The sequence below is a fragment of the Stegostoma tigrinum genome, chromosome 20 (genome assembly GCF_030684315.1).
Source record: "Stegostoma tigrinum isolate sSteTig4 chromosome 20, sSteTig4.hap1, whole genome shotgun sequence".
NCBI classification, from domain to species: domain Eukaryota; kingdom Metazoa; phylum Chordata; class Chondrichthyes; order Orectolobiformes; family Stegostomatidae; genus Stegostoma; species Stegostoma tigrinum.
In genome coordinates, this window is record NC_081373.1 from 9,725,545 (window position 1) to 9,748,158 (window position 22,614).

The 22,614-nt window shown below is 43.7% G+C and overlaps 1 protein-coding gene across 18 annotated transcripts in view; it reads right to left on the reverse strand.

Moving 5' to 3' along the window:
• Positions 1–4,020: 4,020 nt before the first annotated feature.
• Positions 4,021–22,614, reverse strand: part of LOC125461688 (CREB3 regulatory factor-like) — a 169,935-nt gene continuing 151,341 nt past the window's right edge. For all 18 annotated transcript variants that reach the window (XM_059652987.1, XM_059652986.1, XM_059652985.1 and 15 more), the window contains one exon: positions 4,021–14,606. In XM_059652987.1, the coding sequence (XP_059508970.1) occupies positions 14,518–14,606 (89 nt within the window). In that variant the 3' untranslated portion in view covers positions 4,021–14,517. The remainder of the gene's footprint in view (positions 14,607–22,614) is intronic.

Below are 22,614 nucleotides of genomic sequence, written 5' to 3' on the forward strand. Positions count from 1 at the left end.
GGCACAGCACTGGCATCTACCTTAAAACATGAAGAGCAATAGAGCAACAAGAGATGCTCTGACCATGTCCCCATTCCATAGCATTACGATATCACTCTCACAGTTTGAAAATGACCGATTCTTATTGGGGAGATGATGATATGTTAGTGATGTCACTAAACTAGTAATTCTAAACCCCAGGCTAATGTTCTGAGCACACAGGTTTGAATCCCACCGTACTGGATGGTGAAAGTTAAAATTCAACTTTAAGAATGCTAGCTTAGTTAAAAAAACTGTGACTGTTGTTTATTGCTGTAAAAACCCATCTGGTTCAAAATATCCTTTAGGAAAGGAAACTGCCATCCTTACCTGGTCTGGCCTACACGTGACTCCAGACCCACAGCAATGTGGTTGACTCTGAACTGCCCTCTGGGTAATGAATGCTGACCCAGCCACTGATGCCTACATTCCCATGAACAAATTAAAAGAGAGAAGCCTATTACTGACTAATGATAAATATTGATACCCTGCAGAGCTCTGCTCTGTTCCTTTAAGATACTGCTGTGGGAATTATGTTTAGCAACCGCAGGAGAGGAGATGCGGCTTTAGTTTAATGCTTCATACAAATCACTGTACCCTCAAACAGCGTAACATTCCATCAGTACTGCAATGGGATTATCACCTTAGACTGTGGTCTCAAGTCTCTGAGGTGGCACTTCAACCTTCTGGCTTAGAGTTGAAGGGAATTACCAATCAGCACTTCCCATTTGCATAGCTCTCTTGGGCTGGCAGACCGCTCTGTGACTATTAGCCTGTGACTCTTGGACTAGAGTGTTGTCTTCTGATATGCTATTGAACTGCCTTTACTTACAGAACTGGAACTTAGTTTAAAAATTAATTTAAAGAGTGATTAAAAATGCAGATGGGCCTCAGGGAGCTCTTTTGTTTAATATTGAGCAGTATGTCATTGCATCTTTGGATTAAAAAAAATGGAGGCTCAAGGTCATTGTTATAATAATTTGCTTCTCAGTCTTCAAGGAAATCCTAAGCAGGAAAGTTTAACATCTAGACTCTAAAAGTAGACTCTGTCCTACTACTTTGTCAGGTTATGCTGTTCTTCTTTGTCAGGTTAAATACAAGATTACAGATTCACTTGGAGATTTAAAGTGTTACAGTTTGCTTTGTGTTTATTCAAAGTGAATCAGGTCTCAGCAACGATCCATCAGATAAGAAATCTGCACCATCATGGTATCTGTTGTTATTCTTTCTGGTGAAAGGTCATCAAGACTTGAAACATTAACTCTTCCTTCCCTTTCTCTCACCACAATAACAGCCTAGACTTGCTGAGTGTTCCCAGACTTTTGTTTTTATATCTTACAATCTAGGCACTCAAGGTATCTCCTATCATAGACATAGAAAACAGGTGCAGGAGGTGGCCATTCGGCCCTTCAATATGATCATGGCTGATAATGAAATTTCAGTGTCCCACTCCCGCTTTCTCTCCATAACCCTGACCCCTTTAGCTGTAAGGGCCAATATCCCTTTGTATTGCCAGACGTCGAAATAAAATCGATTAACAATCAAATTATCAAAATGTCCATTAGGTCTGACAATTGGCTGAGAAGGGACCTTGCTTTCTGTGCCTCACATGAGATGGTTCACAGTAATTGGAAAAGGTAAAGGCACCAGGGCTTCAGAGCACCACTCCCTCATTAAAGAGAAATGACTGGGGTCGGGGAGTGTGGTTTAACTGGAGGGTCAGCGATGGGTAAGGATATAGAAGAACAACATTCACAGTAACCTCAGCAGGCACGGCAACAGAACACATGTTGCTGACCTCCTCACTCTGCATTGTAAACCAGCTGTCTAACCAACTGAGCTAACCGACAGACAAGGAACAGGAAATCTGGGTTAAAATGTAATAGTAGTCCTACCCACAGGAGTGAAGGCTGATCAGTTTCAGCTTGAGCAGGAAGCTGGGTGTGAATGAGTTTGGACAATATGATTGAGCCTGAAACATTGAGAAATAATCTAATTGATTTTAAAATGTTTCCTTACAGGAGGTGATGAGGAATCCTAATCCTGTTCTATAACCAATTCTTGATTCACAGCGGCGTTAGCAAGTTTAAAGAAAAACTGACTTTGAGCTGACTGCAATATCCCCACACCAGCTGCAATTATTTTTAAATTAACTCATGGATTGCTAGTGATATGGTATTGCCCATTACTGGTTCCTACAGGTCAGTGTGATCAATCCCCAAGTCTGTGGATGCAGTTGGGTACCATGCTCTACCCTTTCTACGGTGATCTGCTTCTTGTTTGTTGTTTACAGCTTGGGCACTCAGCTCCTGAACTCATTACAGGCTTAGTTCAAACATGGACAAAACAACTGGATTCCAGAGATGAGGTGACAGCAACAGCCCTTGATATGTCAATGCCGCATTCCGAGTTTGGCATCAAGCAACCCTCGTAAAACTGGAATCAACAGGAATCGGGGGTAAACTATCTACGAGCTGGAGTTATACCTGGTTCATAGGTTGTTGCTGGAGGTCAATCATCTCAGATCCAGGACATCTCTGCAGGAGCTCCTCAGGGCAGTGTCCCCGGCCCAACCATCTTCAGCTGCTTCAACAATGACCTTCCCTCCAGCATAAGGTCAGAGGTGCGGATGTTCACTGATATTGGCACAGTGTTCACTCCCATTCCTGACTCCTCGGATACTGACCAAAAACTGAAGTTGCTGGAAAAGCTCAGCAGGTCTGGCAACATCTGTGAAGAAAAATCAGTGAACGCCGAGTCCGGTGACCCCTCTTCAGAAGCGGTCCTCTGATTTTTCTTCACAGGTGCTGCGAGATCTGCCGAGCTTTTCCAGCAACTTCTGTTTTTGTTACAGCATCCACAGTTCTTTCAGTTTTCCTCAGATTCTGAAGCAGTCCATGTTCAAATGCAGCAACATCTGGACAATATCCAGACTTGGGCTGACAAGTGGCAAGTAATGTTCACACCCAACAAATGCCAGGCCAAGACCATCTCCAATAAGAGACACTCTAATCACCGGCCTTTGACGTTCAACAGTGTCACCATCACTGAATCCCCCACTATCCACATTGACTAGAAGCTCAGCTGGACTTGTCATGTAAATATAGTAGCTACAACAGCAGGTCAGAGGCTTGGAATACTGTGGTGAGTAACTCACCTCCTGACTCCCCAAAGCCTGACAACCATCTACATGGCACAAGTCAGGAGTGTGACGGAATACTCCCCACTTACCTGGATGAGTGCAGCCCCAACAACACTCAAAAAGCTTGATACTATCCAGGACAAAGCAGCTCACTTGACTGGCATTACATCCAGAAATATGCACTCCATCCACCACCAATGCTTAATAACAGCAGTGTGTACTATCTACAAGATGAACTACAGAAATTCAAAGCTCCTTAGACAGCAAGTTCCAAGCCCATGACCAGTTCCATCCAGAAGGTCAAGGGCAACAGATGCATGGGAACACCGGCTCCTGCAAGCTCCCCTCAAATGACTCACCATCTTGACTTGGAAATTTATCGCTGTTCCATTAGACCCGCTGGGTCAAAATCCTGGAATTCCCTCCCTAATAGCATTGTGGATCCATTTGCAGCCCTTCAAGAAGGCAGCTTGCCACCACCTTCTCAAGGGCAACTAGAAATGGGCAATAAATGCTGGCCCCAGCAGCAATATTCACATCCCACAAGTGAATTAAAAGACACATTGACCAGCATCGATGTGGAAAAACAAGATTGTCCATTGGCCAGTCCACAGGTGTGCTTCCTCAATGGTGAGATACACACGGAAACTGGGTGCCACGGACCCCAGGTTATTCCTTCAGAGTAACTTGGACGATGTTGGTTCCCAGCTGGAGGAGTGTGCCAGCGTATGTGATGGGAGTGGATAAGGAGGATAGGGCTGGGGGAACAGGGAAGACAGCCAAGTGTCATCCTAAGTAACACCTTTGCAATCTCTATACCTTGCCCACATTACAGAGTTGGAGGTAATCAAAAACAATGTGACAGATGGAGAAAATTATTGGCTTTATTGATGGTCTCAAACAATAAAAAAATTAAACATCTTTCAAGAAAATGACTGTTTAGATAGCAAAATTCTAGCGAGCTCTAATGAGTAGCTGGGTCTTCAACAGATTTGAACTACAACATTTAAATAAAATCTTCTTAAAAATAAAGACACCATACTTTTTGTTTTAAACACAGAAACGATCAGAATCCAACCAGCTCAAAATTTACAATATAGGTGAACATTTAACAGCAAGGGATCCCAGATTCTAATCATCTCTGATCCGTTGACTATCCTGTTTTATTAATCATGACTGATTTATGATCACTGTTTGGGAGATGGAGAGAGACCAAAATGTGCTTTACCACAAAAACCCTTTGTTAAACAATACTCAGCAGATGAACAACTCCCATCATTAGCAATTGCTAAGATTCATCCCTCAACTAGAAATCAATTCGATCTGTGCTAATTTCTTGACGAACTCCTTTGGAGACAGATAAAAGGTGTAAAAAAGAGAAAAAAAGACAATACAATTTTACAGCACTATCTGTTTAATTGTTTACCACCCAGCACTGTGTCTAATTTCAACACATAAGCCACAGATATGATGGAATAATTGCAGAAGAATGATGAAGTTACGTTTTTCATCTGGGGGAAGAACGGCTTCAGAAACCAGTTCGATTCCTTTGGCTGGATCACCTTTTTCTAATAAATAAACTTATGGAGATGCAGTGTGAAAAACTGGCCCCACTCCATCCAGAATCGCCAGGAAATTGCATCCCTCTTATTCCCTACTCTGTGCAGTCACCCTCCTAGATAAAAACAAAAGACTGCACAACTTCTACTTTTAGAAGAATCTACCAAACTGTAGCAGGTTAAACATTATCAACAAGTTAGAAACTACAAACTGGGGAGAAAGAGAGAGTCAACTTTGAATACAACTAAATAAACCAAGACAGAAATTATGCATCAGTTAGGGAAGGAAACTTTCATTTGTTTTAATCGTTTCTCTCCAGTCAAATTCTAAGCAATTTCACCACATGGGTGAAATTCCATTACAATGTGGGGGAAGGTCTGCATTCAAAAAGAGAGTGGAAGATACCAGATATTAGTTGCTAAGCCCGCATGTACCGGGGCAAGACAGCAAGGTATCAACATTGGGGTGGAGTGTCATCACTGAAAGAATTCATGAAAATCACAGCACACTTGTCGACAAGTCCATTATAGGTTTATCTCATTCTCAATATTATCGAATTCAGATCTCTGCCTCAGTTATCTTCTCCAAGGTACCAGTCACTTAACATTGAGCGGTTTCGAGTGACTCCATTTAGAATTCTTGCTTCTTTACAAGTCAATAATTCTCATCACCTATATCATAAACTTCCATCAAGTTGGACCCACCAACTTTTTATTGATCAAGGCAATATGGAACAACTGTGCTTTATCCTCAGCTACAGTTACCCTTGTTCTCCTCCCATCATCAGCACAGTTAGGCTTAGAGAGTTGTGGTGTTGTTACAAAATAACAATTGTCACTTTTACCCAAAAATAATGGATTTTGCACAGAGGGAGTGGGTGCCAGAATACAGAAAGCCTCTTCTAGGGAAACGGCAGAGCTCCAGTGATGGATCTGAGTTCAACTGCTCTTTCTTCATCCACAGTATCACATTCTCTTATTCCAGCTGCACTACTGTGAGAAGGTGCTGAGCACAGACAAGGAGGCAATGTGCTCATCTCCTGCTGCACCCAAAAAATATGAAAATTGATGGGTGGGTCAAGCTCAGGTGTCTCAAGCAACACCAGCAAACATCCTACCTCTTGCTCTCTCACTCAATGTACACTTTAGGGAAACAATAAGTCAGAAGTCATAAAAATACAGAGGTGGAAACTGTCCCCTGTTCAGAAGGGATTGTTTGGGTTCAGTGAGGCCCAGAAATAATGGCCTTTGGGTGCACTTGGTGGAAAGTAGTGGCAAATTTGATTTCTGTTTTTCTTATGTATTTGCTTTGTCCTTGACTATATCCAGCTCTGGCTAGCTTGCAGACACAAACTTAATGCTCACTTGTTAGAAGGGAAAGATTAAACTGCTGAATGATCAGGTCACAGGTGGACTGGAAGGTGGTGATCCCCCTTTGGGGAGGGAGTTCGTCCCGGGTGAGCTGAGCCTCAAATCACTAGCAATATACAACTGTGCAATTCGGGACAGGGAATGAAGAACATGATAGCTGGTAAAGCAGAACAGACTTTACTCAAACTTTAACCCCAGGAAAGAAAATCCAAATATTGCTTCTGGAGCCTTCCCGCACACTCAGTTTGGTTGGTACAAGCCTTATGTGTGATTATCAAATATGTTCACTTATCCCTCAAGATATGTTCCTTGCTGGTGCCGTGGTACACTGCCCTGAACAGGTCAGAAATTAATTACGGTTTAACCAATTAAGGTCAATTTGTCATTTAGTTATTTTTAAAAAGGGAGCATTGAACAAGTTTACGGAGTTGGGGGCCAATTTCTTCTTTTCAAGTGTCATACCAACCCTGCCAGTTGGGTGTATGGTGGGACGACTGTGCGTGGGGGGAGGGGTGGCTAAAGTGCAAAAGTCAGGAATCACACGCTCGTGCCACTAAGATTGTAAAATAAATGCAAGGTTCAGCTTCTGAGGGGCAGAGGGAAAGGGGCATGTCAGCTCGAATCAGCTAAGAAGTGCTCTTGGCCAACTCTAATTCAGATTCCTTCCTAAGTAAGTGGGAGTTATTTCTGTGCTTTGATAACTTGTACAAAGATTAGACAGCCACAACAACTCAGTAAGCCCAGCTGTAGCTAACCTTAACACGGATTTGCTTTACAATACACGCACACTTTCAACCTTTTGATGAAAATTCAGACCAGGCTTAGCCAAACTACTAAAATATAGACTCTTGACAACAGATTTACTGCACATTCAAAGTAGTTTACAGTACTTATTAGCCAGGAACAAGAAAGAAGATCTCTGTATATACATATGACACTTGCATAACAAGCAAAGATCAGTGTAGCAGCTTTCAGTAATAAATGGCCAACCTGCTGAGGTTTGTAAATGGTTCCTGTTCCCATCTCACAAAGAAAATATGGTTGGATGATACCTGCTTCTCGATCATTGCAGCAGGCAGCAAACAAATCTTCTGTATCCCCTTCATCCTCCCTCTCCAGCACATGGTTCTGTAAGAAACCAGACAGGATCGGCTGTTCCTTGCTGTGGTTAAATCCATGCTTGCAGAATTGACCCAGCTTCCAATGCCTCGACCCTTCATCCATTCTCTAATCCCAACCCATCTCCCTGACCTGAGCTAATTCCATAGGAAAATAAAATCCGCGTTCATACCCATACTTGGCACAATGAAGTTGGCACATCAACATGTTGATCCTTCCCCCTGGCCTCCAGGAACAGAGTGTGTAATAAGGGGATATTGAGGAGCGTGCACACATTCAAGATTGCATCGGTCTCAGCAGGAGATTTAGATCTTTGGATGAGTCCCAAATTCACATTTCATCAAAATCACTTCAAAACGAAGATCAACCCTCCACACCTCCCAATCAGTCACGTAAGACTCTCCCAGTCACGCAGAAAGGGTTGCTTCAAGCCTCTGACATCTGTCTGGTCACCAAATCCCACATCACAAGCACCGTCCAGAATGAAACTTTAGTGAACTGGAGTTTTGCTGAACTGGCAGCACTCAGGGGCTATGTTCTGCCTGAGAGTAGGCAGCCATTCATTGTCATCCACAAACTCAAACTCAACTGAACACTGTGCAGTGTTTTAGAATTGTTTGTCCCCATCTTCAATCTTTGGTCTGGATTGGGAAGAATTGATGATGGGTGGGGGAGGTGGTGGTGTTGCTGGTCATTGAGGAGTAGGAGAGCTGTAAGTATCCATGAGTTGAACATTCACCAGGGCGAGGAGTTACAACCAAGTGCCAGGTCTCATCAAAAGGTGACTACTTCACAGTCACCACTTTCAAATGAGGAGTTCCATCAGTCCTTATTCTGCATGTTGATTACAGGATCTTGAGCAAAGGAGCACATGGCTCTGGTCTTTGAGATCTGATCCACTGGATTAATTTGGACCCCGAAAACAGCAGCCCTCTGGTCTTCATTCTATACACACAATGTGGGTTTGGGCGATTGTCAATGAGTTCTGACAATTACACACGTCCCTGGAGGCCACAGAAGAACAGAGCTACTGGAAGTAATGTCAAAGGGTTGTCTAACTGGGGGATATACAAAGCAGTCAGGCAGAGGCTATGTCAACACCATGGCATACCAAAAACTAAAAAGGGATGGAAACTTCTATCTTGAAGGAACCTTCTGATGAGGGACCGGTGACAAAACCCAATAACAGACTAGCACTGAAGGAACGTACCCATTTTTCCATCAACACATACCCCGACAGGAAAAAATCTGTTTGGCCAGAAGATAGGTTTCTCACCCTTCTTTCACTGCCAAAACCAGACTCTCATTGGCAGGGAACAGGGAAGATTTGCAAACCCCACACAGCTTGGCCATTGTCTTTTATTGAAACCATTTACACAAGTGCTGAGTTAATAACAGAAAGAGCCAGCTTCAGAACCTCAACTTCAAGTATTACATTCTGTTCATAGCCGACAATCTCCTTCTTCCCTCAAAAGGCATACCTTGTGTTTTTTATTTTTATATATATCTCTATATACTTTGTAATATATCAAAGCCAAGCCTATGAAACTTTGGATGTGACTATTTCTAGCTCAGCAATGTATTACAATAACTTGCTTAATAAAGTGCTCGGAGTCAGCAAAAAGTTCTAGACTTGACAATACTATATGCTAAAATACATTCTTCTTCTCCATAAGTGAAATTTTCAGCTTCTCCAAATGCTTTGGCCCCATTGAGTTATAAAACATAACAGCCTGGTTACAACCCAAGCCTATCCCCTACAGAGGGGGCAGTGCCATCCTCAACACCTTGGAAGGTTAGGATTCAGGCCTTCGAGTACAATTCAACTCAGAAAGCCCACATCCACCTTCCCAAAACTAGGCTTCCTGCCAATAGGACATTCCAGGGACAGTACATGGGTCAGACAAAGTCAGGTTCAGCTAAACCAGTTTCCCAATTCTTTGTGCTCTGTCACGGTTCGAGTGATCAAGAACGCCCTGCCCCATTCTAGCCCGATCCCTCAAAAAGGCAGCTTCATAGTTAGACAACAAAACAAGGAAAACATTCAGACATTAATCGGCAGGTCAGAACAGTGGTTCCATTTACTTCCTGGCACTCGGTATTTTACTGAGTTCACTGCATTAAGGTTTCAGAAACATCAAGTGCAATAACTCTTCAATGTAATCCCTGTTCAAAAAACAATTTCACCAACAGCCAACACCAGGGATTTCACTTTACCCAACAGGATAATATACACAGGCGAGTGAATATTTGCAGGTTTAACTTCAACATGGTAACAACAGCATTGAAAGGAATAGGAAATGGATACATATTAATACAGAAGTGTGAATATGGGAATCAGAAAGGGCAAGAGAGAGAGCGGTAGGGAGGGAGAGGGAGTGAGGGCAAGAGAGTACGAGGGGGTGAGAGAGCACGAGGGATAGAGGCATGGTGAGAGAGCGCGAGGGTGAGAGGCATGGTGAGAGAGCGCGAGGGAGGTATGGCAAGACAGAGAGAGCGAGGGAGGGAGATAGAGCAAGAGAGCGAGCGATGGAGGTACGGCAGGGGGGAGAGAGAGAGAGAGAGAGGAGAGAGAGAGCACAAGGGAGGGAGGTAGGGCAAGAGAGAGAGCCTGCGAGGGAAGTACGGCAGGACAGCAAGAGTGCGATGGGGGTAGGCAAGCGACAGAGAGGGCATGAGGGAGATAGGGCAGGAGAGAGCGAGCGAGAGAGGTAGATCAGGAGATAGAGAGTGAAGGCAACAGAGAGCACGAGGGCAAGAGAATGGGGAAAGGAATTGCGGCAGAAGGTGGGCCTACAATGTCTGTGGAACAGCTATTCCAATTTCTTGACTGCATTCAGAAAGCAACTTAAAATGCACAGCTCTGAAGAATGTGATATTCAACTCAAATGTTAACTATGTTCTTTTTTCTCCCCCTCCAAAGCCAGATCTGCTGTATTTCCAACACCTCAGGTTTTATTTCAGATTATGGCATCTGCAGTATTTTGCTTTTAATTAAACTGCACAGGGTTGTTAAATCAATTGGAATTCTCTAACTGCCTTCAGTGCTGTCACTAAGAGCCAGTTGGGAGCCATAGACTAACAAATATTTAAAAAACAAAGTTCCAATTTAAAAAAGAAACAACTTGAAACTTGCACTACATTCTCATTAAAGCATGAACCTGGTGGCCAGGATATATTGTCATTGTGAAGTTAAAGGATCTCATACAGAGTCACAGACGTGCTATGATGGAATGGGAACAAGAGGAGATTTATTCTTTAATCTTCGTCCCACTTACACCATATCAGGAATGGAGGTTACACAATGAAAACCCTTCTAACAGACACTCAGGAAGATCTAATTACTGAGATCACTGTCCCTCACTTTTGCCCAGTGCAGTACTCAAGTGGAGGAATTCCCTTGATAACGTACTTTCTTGCCTCACTGACTTTTGAAGTAGATTTCCCCTCAATCAGCCCTGGGGCAGAAGAGTGTAACTTTGTCACTTCCATTTCTCTTGTTCCTTCCCTTAACCTTTGTTTGCAATTTACAGTCACGTTTCATTGTTCAGGTGGCCATTGGAGCTTGTATGCGGAGCTGGGCTAAGAATGTGGCAATTTATTAAGTTCAGAGAATGGGAAGTGAACCAATTCCAATGTAAATTACAGCAATATGGGTACGGGGGCAATCTCATTCAAGGATTTCACACAGCCCTTTCGCATTTCGAGATTGCAAAGTCTAGATAAGGGCTGGGCAAGGACAACGGATGACAGAGTGAGTGAGTGAGAGAGAGTGCAAGTGAGCATAGCTAGTGAGAGCTCATGGGGAGACGGGGGACGGGTGCAAAGGTGGAGGCGAGAGAGAGAGAGAAGCAACTGGAGAAACAGAAAGACAGAACGAAAGGGTATGGGGAGACAGGTAAAGAGGGACAGAGATGAGACAAGGGATAGGGAGGGTACGAAAGAGAGAGAGAGAGAGAGACAGACAGACACAGAGACAGAGAGAGATGGGGCAAGAGGGAGACAGATAAGAAGTAGTGAAGAAAAAAGAGAATGATTGAGAGGGCACATGGCAAGTCCTGGGTTAAGGATAGTGAAGGGAAACGGTTATAGAGTAAGGGGATTAGAAAGGGGGCAAAGGTGGGGCATGGATCAAGTTGAAGGGGATTTGGCAAGGGAACAAGAGAAAGGAGGGTGAGGGTGAGGGTATGGGTTATTGACTCAGCAATGAAATGTGGAAGGAGGCGAGGTGGTGTGGAAGGGAGAAGGAGGGAAATGATGGAAAAAGATGGAGGGGTTGGGCATAACAGGAGGATGTATGATTTTGAGATTTTCTAATCAATCTGTTTGGAGATTTTATTGCACATTTTTGGAGCAAATGGGACTCGAACACATTCCTCCTAGCCTAGAGGAGGGGACATTACAACTGCGCCACAAGAGTCTTCATGTGATTTTTAGACTGGCTGTGACTGGACTGGTTTGCATTCTTGCCGGTAAGTGAAAAGGAGGCTTTCCTGTTTTCGGGATCAGATTTGAAGGGCTTCACCAGAATGTGGCCTATGGTGTTAAAAACATGTCAGAGAGAGTTCACACTGATCACCCTGAGAGGCCGATGACATTACAAACAGCGTAGAATCAGGCTTCAACTGGGCCCTTCTCTCTGAAGGCCAGAGAACATGGCAATGTTTTATCTTGGGGACAAAAAAATAATGCTCTTCTTATGAAGAAATGTTGCCCAGTGAGGCAGGAGGGAAGGTAATTGTTTTAATAAATTCAGTAAGTGCTGGAAAAAGAATCAGTAGGTCTGGCAGCACCTGTGGGAAACCAGAGTTAATGCTTCAAATCTGAATGGACTCTTCTTCAGAACTCCAGCATCAGACTTGAAATGTTAGTTCAGTTTCTCTCTCCATAGACACCACCAGATCTGCTGAGTTTCTCCAGCTTTCTCTGTTGCGTTTGTTTCAGATTGCCAGCACCCACAGTATTTTGCCCGTGCTTAAGGCTTTTGTGGAGAATTTTCTTTCTTAGCCTTTGGCCTTCCTGCACCCTCCCGACCTCCACTCCTCTTCTAGCCACCAGTAATGTACTGCAGCTGGTTTCCTTCAAACTTAGTGCTGAATTTCAGAGCTGGGGAAGAGGAGACAGTTTGAACCAGAGACACAGCCCAATATTGTTTGAATGCTGTTGCAAGTAGGTTCTTTTCCAATTGCCTGCAATCTCCAATCATGTGCAGGGGCGGGGTGAAATCTGTCCCCACTTTTTGCTGCTGAACCTTCTCTTTCCAGCTCCCCAGGAGCAGTCAGTTCAATAAAGCTACAGGCTTTTGATTGACTGGTGGGTCTGAGGGTACACCTTACCCATAGCTGAGATAGGTTGACTGCCACCCCCAGCGAGATACCATTGATGGTGGATACAGAGGGTCTTCCCAAGGGATATCTTGGGGCTCGTACAGAGCTGTCCAGGTAGCAGGCAAAGCCATTCCACCGCAACCGCCAAAAATCACTTCTGTAACAACAGACAAGTCTGCCTGTATCTGTCCATTGCCAAAGTTCCTCTGGCTAGGCATGGTCTCCCGATCTTTACCCACCAGAAAACAGCAGCATCGGGAATAACAACTTTGAGAAACAACTGCACCCCATTCAGATTTGTCTTTGCCTTCCTGGTCTTCACCTGTCCTCTAGCTCAGGGAATCAACTCGGTGCTTGGTGGGATTTGTATGTATCAGTTGCCCTCTCTGCTTCCAAAGTCGAAATGGCAATTACTGAAGAGGGGAGCTGGTCCTAGAGAGCGGGTGAGTTATTCCTCCACCAGGGATATCTAACCCAGGTCTGTTTTCCTTCCCCTCAGCCTGATGAATGGAGAGCCATTCTTGTGGCTTGTTGAGTTCCAATTCCATCATAGCAGGAGCACAGGACTGGTTCCAAAGCATGGGAGGCTGTTTAAATATAGAACAAAGATTTTGAAAACAGGGGCAAGTCCCATCTGATGTGGGACATCTTTCTCCAGCCTGACCTCAATGTCAGTCAACTCTTCGTTTTCCTGAAGAAAACAAAGCCAAAAAAAAATCCAAAACTGCAGTCAAGGAGAATTTTGTTGCAAGATGCACATTCATTACTGTCCTCAAGAATACCTCATGTCTAGTCCCCAGATCTGCGGCTCACCATCTCTCACAGATAGGACTATATTAACTGTCAGTAGCTAAACCTTATTTGGAAATTCTCCCCCTAATCCCAACCCTAACCCCACTCTGAGAAAAAAAATAAAGTCTGTCACCCAACACCTGTAAAAGTGATTTCTCTTTTTGTGTCTGTCTGTAAAGTTAAAGTGCTCATTATTTATAAAACATTAAATCACAGGAACTACAGGGAGCCACCCAATTCCCGATTCACAGTATCCATTGAATAAATCTGGTCAAGTTGTAAGTTCTACATTCAAAAGCATCTGCGATAAATCACCGGACCTTCCTTGACCATGCGCCACTTTCACTGTGTCACCAAGGCAACCAATATTCCAGCACTCCTTCCCCAAATCCTAACACCTCCACACCACGCCCACAAGTTGACTTGCCCTCAGTCACCGAAATCTTCCCATGGAAACACCACTACACTCCTGATCTTCCAGGACGGTGTGTTTTTGTTTTGGTGTTGGGGGTAGACGGAGGTGTGGGCTGATGGGGTGTAGAGGCATATAAAACATTACACTCACTCTGAGGTCAAACGTTCTCCTTAAATAAAAAAAGGAAGCTAATAGCTGGAAAATGAATCATGAGAGTTCAGTGGAGGCTGGATCATTTCAGAGGGTCATGCTCACCCACCATCAGAATTGTTCTGAAGCAACCAAAGTCTCCCTCGAGTTTGACCCAGCAACCAATGTGCCAGCTCCCTGTGCCCTCTTGCCTCAATCACTTGTTGCAAGGCAAAAAGAAAATTAAAGCAGCTCGATCTGCTATTCTTACCAAATTGCTGACATTTATTCGTGCCCCTTACTGCTATGAGCTTAAGCACCCTATAATTGCCCAGGGGTCATTCCCCAAGGACACAAATTGGCACACAACGTATCTCCCAGGCATGTCGACATCAAGGGGCACAGGGTGGCCAGAGCAGGGAGCAGTGATGAAGTGGGTGAAGACAGGGATTCGGGAGAGGATGTCAAACTCTTCCCCAAATCCCTTCACCCTGCCAAACACCAAAAAAAAAACAAAATTACAGGTAGCGTAAGGGTGCTGCAGAAATAGTGACTTCTTTTCTGTTTGCTTTCCCCCTTTCCTCCTGTTTAACAACATCCCGTCATCAAGGAGAGGTTTCGAATCAAGGATGACCATCGTGACAGTCAGCTCAGTCCCGCAGCTGATTCTCCAGCTGACACCTTCTCCAGAACCTCGTTCACAAACTCCGATGTTTGACCTGCCACAGAGCAGCCTGCAACAAAAAGACACTAGAGTCAGGGACCAGGTGAGTCAGCATTCTGCCCATTTGAAAAAATAAATTAATTAAAATGTGCTGGAGGTGGCTCAGCAGGTCAGGCAGCATCTGCAAAGAGAAAAACAAGTGTTAAGCTGGAAACAAAGCACTGGAAATCACAGCAGGGCAGGCAACATCTGTGGAGAGAGAGCAAGCTAACGTTTTGAGTCCAGATGACACTGAGCACTGTGACAAAACAGTGTCAAGATGTAATCCCAGGGTGACTTGACTTTCTGTTGATGTCAGTGAACAGTAATAAAAGGTTAAAGGATAAAATCACCATAGTCCTATTGAACAACAGTGCTGCTCTCTCATTAATTGGAGGGTAACTGCATCTCAGGGGAGAGGGGGAGGCTGAGCAGAGTTCATCACAGTAACCTCAGATAGTACATGGACTGAAACCACACTGTTGGTATCACGCTCCATTTCAAACCAGCTATCCAGTCTACTGAGCTAATGTAATATTGGGCCAGTGCGTTCACTTTTTTGGAGGTACTTGAACATTCCTTTCATTAGAACCTTACTTGTTTAAAGCAAAATTCAATTCTTTGCTCATTTTGATTTCAAAGGAAAATGAGGTGGAGGGTGATAAACCAGTAGAGTGCCAGCAATTCAGCAGGGACTGGAACAAACTGGTGTGCTGTACAGACAGCTAGCGAGATGGCCACTCCTGAAGGAAGATTCAAGAGAATTGTTGCAAATCATGAAGGGTTCCCACAGAATGAATTAAGAGACACTGTTTCCCAAAAGGTTACCATCCAAAGGACACTGATTGAAAGTGATCAGTGAAAGAATCAGGGGCAACATTAGGAAAAGCATATTTAGGCAACACGCAGTTAGAACCTGCAATGAGCTACTGTTTAGACTGGCAGACAGATGCAGAATAGTGGGCATGTTAGACTAACTCGGTTATTCTTCAAAAGATCTAGGGATGAGTTGATGGGCTGATTGGTCTCCTACTCGGCTGTACTATCCTATGCTTACCTAAGAAAGGATTTAACAGAGGGAGTACAGCAAAGGTTCAGGAGACTGATTTCTGGGATGGTATGTTTGTCGTATATTGTAGGTTGTTTTGGCCTGCATTCACTGGAACTTAGCAGGATGAGGGGGATCTCATTGAAACATATGCAATTGTAACAGGGTTGGATGAATTGGATATAGAAATGATGATCTCCCTGATCCAGAACATGGGGGTCATAGTCCAGGAATATGCAGTATGCCATTTAGAGACTGAAATGAGGAGAAATGTCTTCACTCATAGGATGGTGAGCTGGTGGAATTCTCTACTACAGAAAGCACTGGAATCCAAGTTTATAAAATGCATTTTGGAGAAATATAGATAGACTTGAAGAGACTTAAGGCATTTGGATTATGGGGACAGTACAAGTGTATGGCATTAAGATATTTGGAGGATTCAGGAGGAATGGAAGCAGACGAACAAATCATCCCAACTTAGAGCAGAATTTGTATGACAGAGCTCGCAAAGATTAAAAAAGAACTCAGTACAATTACAGTTATTTTAACAGTACATATGAAGGTACAGCAGAGTAGTGATTATGTACCTGGAGTAACAAACCTAAGGACTGGACAAATAATCTAGACAACACAAGTTCAAATCGCATCGTGGCAGAAAGAATTAAAAAAAAAGACAATATTAATGAAAATAAAATGAAAATTAGGTCTCAGTATAAAGTGGTCAGCTTTTAAGAAGTGCACATATCAATCACCCCCAGTCTGACCGTAGATGTGACTCCAGTCCCACAGTAAGATAACTGACTCTTAACTGCAAACAAAAACAGAAATTCCTGTAAAAACTCAGCAGGCCTGGCTGCATCTGTGGAGACAATCTCGGAGTTAATGTTTCAGGAGCAGCCACTCTTCCTCAGGATGGGTTAAATGCTCTTAATGACTCGTAAGTCATTTGGCTGTATCAACCTTAGCAGTTTAATAAAGCAATGCACCAAGTAGGGACATGTAACAAATGCCTGCCTTGTCAACCATCAGCCATGACCTTACTGAAAGGCAGAGCAGGCCCAAGGGGCCAAATGGTCTAAGACCACACACGTTATACCGTAAGTCCAAATATCTACAAAGTTTCTTTCAATTTTTCATTCATGTGGATGTGGGCATCACCTGCAAGGCCAGCATTTATTGCCCATCCCAGGTGCTTTCAGGAGGATGGTAGTGAGTTGCCTTCTTCAATACAACTGGGCAGTTTGCTCGATCACTGCCGAGGACACTTAAAGAGTTAACCACCTTGCCTTTGGTCTGGAGCCGTATGCAAGCCAGACAAGGCATGGATGGCAGCTTTCCTTCCCTCAGGAAATTTTGTTTTCTTAATTCTTTCAAGGGACGTAGGCATTGCCAATGAGGCCAATATTTGTTGTTACAAATCTCTGATTGCCCTGGAACTGACTGGCTTGCTAAGCCATTTCAGAGGGTAGGTAAGAGTCAACCCAGATGGGATTTCACTGCCAACCCTTAATTGCATTATCATCTGTATAAATATGACTTTTAAATCATAAATTTGTTTAACTAATCTGAATCTTCGCAACTGGTAGGAAACCAACCTGTGACCCTGGATTATTAGCCCAGGCTTCGCATGGCTAGCTCAGTGACACAACTACATGTGACAATGTAGAGGAGGTGATGGCCTTATAGGTATTTTCACTGGACTGTTAATCCAGAGACCCGGATAATGTTCTGGGAACCTAGGTTCGAATCCTGGAATTTGAATTCAGTTTAAAAAAATCTGGACTTAAGAGCCTAATGATGACCATGAATCCATTGTCAACTGTCAGGAAAAACCCATCTGGTTCACTAATATCCTTTAGGGAAGGAAACTGCTATCCTTACTGGTCTGGATTACAACGGATTCCTGAGCCACAGTAATGTAGTTGGCTCTGGGCTGCCCTCTGGGTAAGTAGGGATGAGCAATAAATGCTGCCTGGTCAGTGACCAGCCCATGGATGAATTATAGTGATCCAACAGGAAGATTTCTTCTGAAATTCACTGCAAGCCCCTGATCTAAATTCCTCCCCATTCCCTCATGCCGAGGAGCTTGCATCATAAAAGAACAGTCACGGGCATCAGGCTTAGTCTCTCAGTTCTCCAAATTCCAATGACCTAATGACAAAAGTCCTTCGGTGCCTACGCATGGAGGACTTGGCAGCCTAGAGCTGTAACTGAGTAAAGGTTAGAATAGTCAGTGCAGGAGGGAGATAAGTTAATACAAGGCAGCTAGAAAATGATTAGAATCTGGCGTCAGAAATTCCAACAGAAAGTTCTCTACTTAGAAATTCCCAACAGAAACCTCACACCTTAAGAAAGAAAAAAGGATCATTCCCACTTTGTACAAGGCTAAAAGGGCATTTTTTGATTTCCATGCTAAAAATAATCACAGGGCTGCTTCAAACGTCTACATTTTTCATGGCAAATTATTAATTCTTATGTCCCCTTCCCCTCAAATGATCATCCCTCTTTAAGTGGAGGATGGTTAAAACTCTAACGCAAAGAATGTGACTAACCATACAGAATGTATTCACAGGCCCAAGAAACAGCACAGACACCAGCTGTTATGTCTGACTTAAGAGTCACAGACCCTGTACAGCACGGAAACAGACCCTTCAGTTCAAACCGTCCGTGCTAACCAGATATCCCAAATTAATCTAGTCTGATTTGCCAGCATTTGGCGTAAACCCTTCCTATTCATATACCCCATTTAAAAGACATCTGGACGGGTAATTGTACCAGCCTCCACCACTTTCTCTGGAAGCTTGTTCCATACAAGCACCACCCTCTGCGTGAAAAAATTGTCCCTTAGGTCCCTTTTAAATCTTTCCCCTCTCCCTTAATCCTATGGCCTCTACTTTTGGACTCCCCCACCCTGGGGAATGAGCTTGGTTATTCACCCTATCCATGCCCTTCACGATTTTATAAACCTCTATAAGATCACCCCGCAGCCTCCGACGCTCCAGGGAAAATAGCCCCAGCCTGTTCAGCCTTTCCCTATAGCTCAAACCCTTCAACCCTGGCAACATCCTTGTAAATCTTTTCTGAACCCTTTTCAAGTTTCACAACATCTTTCCTATATCAGGGAGACCCGAACTGAACGCAGTATTCTAAAACTAGCCTAAATGACTTGCCAGTCAGATACTGGAACCTTCCACTGCAATGTTTGCTCTATCCTAGGGCAAGGCAAGACGTGACCCAGTACAGAGCAGGAGGCACTTCATTTGCTCTCTTTCCCTTCTGGTACAAACCAGCCACTGGTGCCTTCGATTTCTAAGATCGTTCTGGTTCAAAGCAATCATATTCTTTTGATATCTGGATCCAAACCACTGAACTGTGAAATTCTCCAGTAATTGATCGAAACGCAGTCTCAACATTCTACCCTGGAGCATCCACAAGGAAAAGAAATGCTTAATGAAGTGTTCAATCACAAGATGTACTGCTGACCGCCTGTCCCTCTCTGAAATGTAGGAATATAAGACAGAGGAACAGAAACATATGCAGATAATGGCAGGCCAGCTAAATAAACACCACTTCCTGCACTATCTTCATATTCAATGTCATTCGCATCCATAAACCTACTGAAATTTTCCTTGGCCATACTCAACGACCTAACCTCTTCAGAGGAAGAGATTCACTGCCCTCTCAGTGAAGAAATTCTTCCTCTCAATCTACAGCAGCCTACCTATTATCCCGAGATTCTTCCCCAATTTCTAGATTCACCAGTCAGGAAACTATTAAAATCCACCCTGTTCATGCCGTGCAAGGAAGTGATAAGTTTTAATGAGATCACCTCTCATTTTTCGACAGTCTAGAGAATACAGAATCAATTTCCTCAAGGTATCCTGTTAAGACAATCCTATCACCCAGGGATGAGTTTGATGAAACTCCACTGCACCACCTTTATGACAAGTACATCCTTCCTTAGATTAGGAGACCAAAACTGCACACCATGGTCCAGGTTTGGTCTTACCCAGGCTGTGTGCAACCACAGCAAAACATCTTTATCCTCAATCCTCTAATGAAGAAGGTCAACACACCATTCCTCTTTCTAATTGGCTGCTGTAACTACATGCAGCACACAGGATGTTGATCCTTGCTCTGGTCCTTGTGGTGGTACTAATAGCCTGCTATCCTGAGAGTGACCAACTCATTCCCACTCTCCAATATCTGTCTCTTAACTACCTCACAATCCACACCAGTATATTACTGGTGGAGTTGAGGATAGTCAAATTATTAGATCAGCCATGATTTTATTGAATGGTAAAGCAGTGCAATGAGCTGAAAGGTCTCCTTTAGCTCCTACACCTTATAGCCTTAGCTCCAATTTCACAGGCTCTGACCTGTCGTTTAAAGCAGTTTCCTTTGTGAGTCCTTAATGAGAGCTTTCTGAAATACATTCACCAGTTCTCCTTCATTAAATGATGTAAATGACTAACTCTAACAGGTTTGTCAAGCATGATCTCCCTTTCATAAACCCATGGTGAACCTTACCAATCATACAAGTGTCAAGTAACCACATCCTCTAGAAAAAGTTCCAACAGCTTTCCTGTTACTGACATCAGAACAACAGGTAAGGTCTCTTTCCAAACCCAAGTCCAACATCAAACCCAACACCACCACCACTGTGGCATGCAAAACCCCCTTTCTTTTATAATTTTATACATTTGCCACTCTCCAGCCTGTGGATTTTGTAAGAAGACCAACAATGCATCAACTATCTCTACAGTCACCCTCTTTAACACTCTGCAATAGAGTGGTGAGCCACTTTCTTCGACCATGTAATCCATGAGATGCTCTTTCTAGCCATTTGATGAATCTGAGTGGCTTGTCAGACCATTTCACAGGACAGTTCACAGTTGGAGAAGTCCTGGAGCCATTTCTAAGATAAAAGGCTTCATTGGTCAGTGAACTGTTTGGGTTTTTATTGTCAATCCAATCAGATGATTAATGACAAACAGCTTTCATTACTACAGCATCTTTCACAAGCCTGGTCTCGCTCCAAGTGTTTCAGGGCTAATGAAGTACTTCTGTAATGTGGTCACTGTTTTAATGCAGGAAACCAATTTGCACACAGCAACTCTCACAAACAGCGATGGGTTAATGGCCAGATAACCTGCATATGTCCAAGGGTGATTGAAAAATAAATATTTTCTGGGAGACCAGAACTCTCCTTCAGAATCATGACCACAGGATTTCGTACTTTTACCCAACAGAGCCCCATAAGGAGGCATATAGTGAAGTGCTCATAAATTGAGTACAGGAGGAGTTAATGAGTTTCTGAAAGGAAGGGAAAGAGGTGGCATGTTTCATGGGCAGATTTCCATGGATGGGGGTCTTGGCAGCTGAGGGAATCTTCATCAACAGTAATTCGGGGACGTGGAAGAGGCCATGTTCCGACATATTTGGAAAGTTTACCCTGTGTGCTTTCAAGGCAATAGTTAGCACTGCCCTCACTCTAACGCATCCCTATAAACCGTCTGCTTTTTGAGTGTCCACTTTCACTATCTAAAGCACCTTCTACACCCTTTACCTGATTAACGCTCAGACTCACTCTCTCTTATTTACCTTTCTTACTGGAGGCTGCTGTAACAATGGCTGATTACTTGCCTTTGAGAAAGTCAGTGCAGGATCAAAGGATCTACTCAGGTGAGAGGGCAGGGCAGAGAAAGAGTGCAAAAGGGGAGATACAGAGAGAAAAAGACAGGAAGAAATTGGGAAGGAAATTAGAAAATGGTGAAAAGCAAAGAGTGAGCAGGAGAATTTGACCAACTAACCCACTGAGATTTCAAACTTTTAATGTTGGAGTAATTAATATTTTCCCAGGGCTTTGGAATGTTGGCTGTGAATTCTCTTGTGGTTTTTAGGGGGATAAACAATCCAAATTAGGGAGTGGACAGACCAGCAGTCACAAAATGGGTTATGTTAATCAGTGAGATCAAAAGCTCTGCACTTTCCTAATGTAGGTCAAGCCTGAGAGTGAAACTTTCCCTTGGGGCAAGGTCAAGGAACACGCAGAATGAACCATTATTCCAGTCTTTGTGTGGGTGGGAGCAACAGTTATCAGATGCACTGGTTGGCTAAATGCTTTTAGCATTAATCATATCTGTTTGAGACCGTGAAGTAGGTTCACTGACAGCCATACAACTCAGAATAGGCCCTTCCACTCATCCAGTCTGTGCCAACCTACCTACTCTAATCCTACTTTCCTGCATATGGCCCATAGCCTTGAATCTTACGACACCTCGATTGTTCATCCGCATTTTTTTTGGAAACGTTGAGGTTTCTCATCTCAACTACGGTCTTAGGCAGTGCATTCCAGACATTCACTACCCTCTGGGCAAAAGATCTTTTCCACAAATCCCCTCTAAACCTCCTGCCTTCCACTTCAAAATGATGCCTCTTGTTACTGACTGTCAACAAAAGGGAACAGCTTTTTCTATCCACAGTGTCTGTGCCCCTCACAGTCTTACACACCTCTATCAAGGCTCTCCTCAACTTTTTCTGCTCCAAAGAAAATAACTGGAGCTCATGCGGCCTCTCTTCGTGGTTAATCTGCTCCACCCCAGGCAACATCCTGGTGAATCTCCTCTGCAACTCCTCCAGTGCAATCATATCCTTCCTATAATGTGGTAACCAGAACTGCACACAGTGCTTCAACTATGACCACTCAACCACAGCCTTGAGCGACTATGACATGGTAATCTTCCCAAGATAGCACAGCCGGGTTTTAAGACACCTCTATTGCTCACTGTTGGAATTACCAACATTTGCAGCAACAGCTCCCGACTTTTAACTTACACCTTTTGTCAAAGGTCCGATTCCCCTTGTATAGGGTCATGGGATTCAGGGGTAGGAACAGGCCATTCGGCCCCTTGAACCTGCACTGCCATTCACTACGATCATGGCTGTTGTGGTTTCAACTCCACAGAACACTATTGTTAAGTCTAGGAGG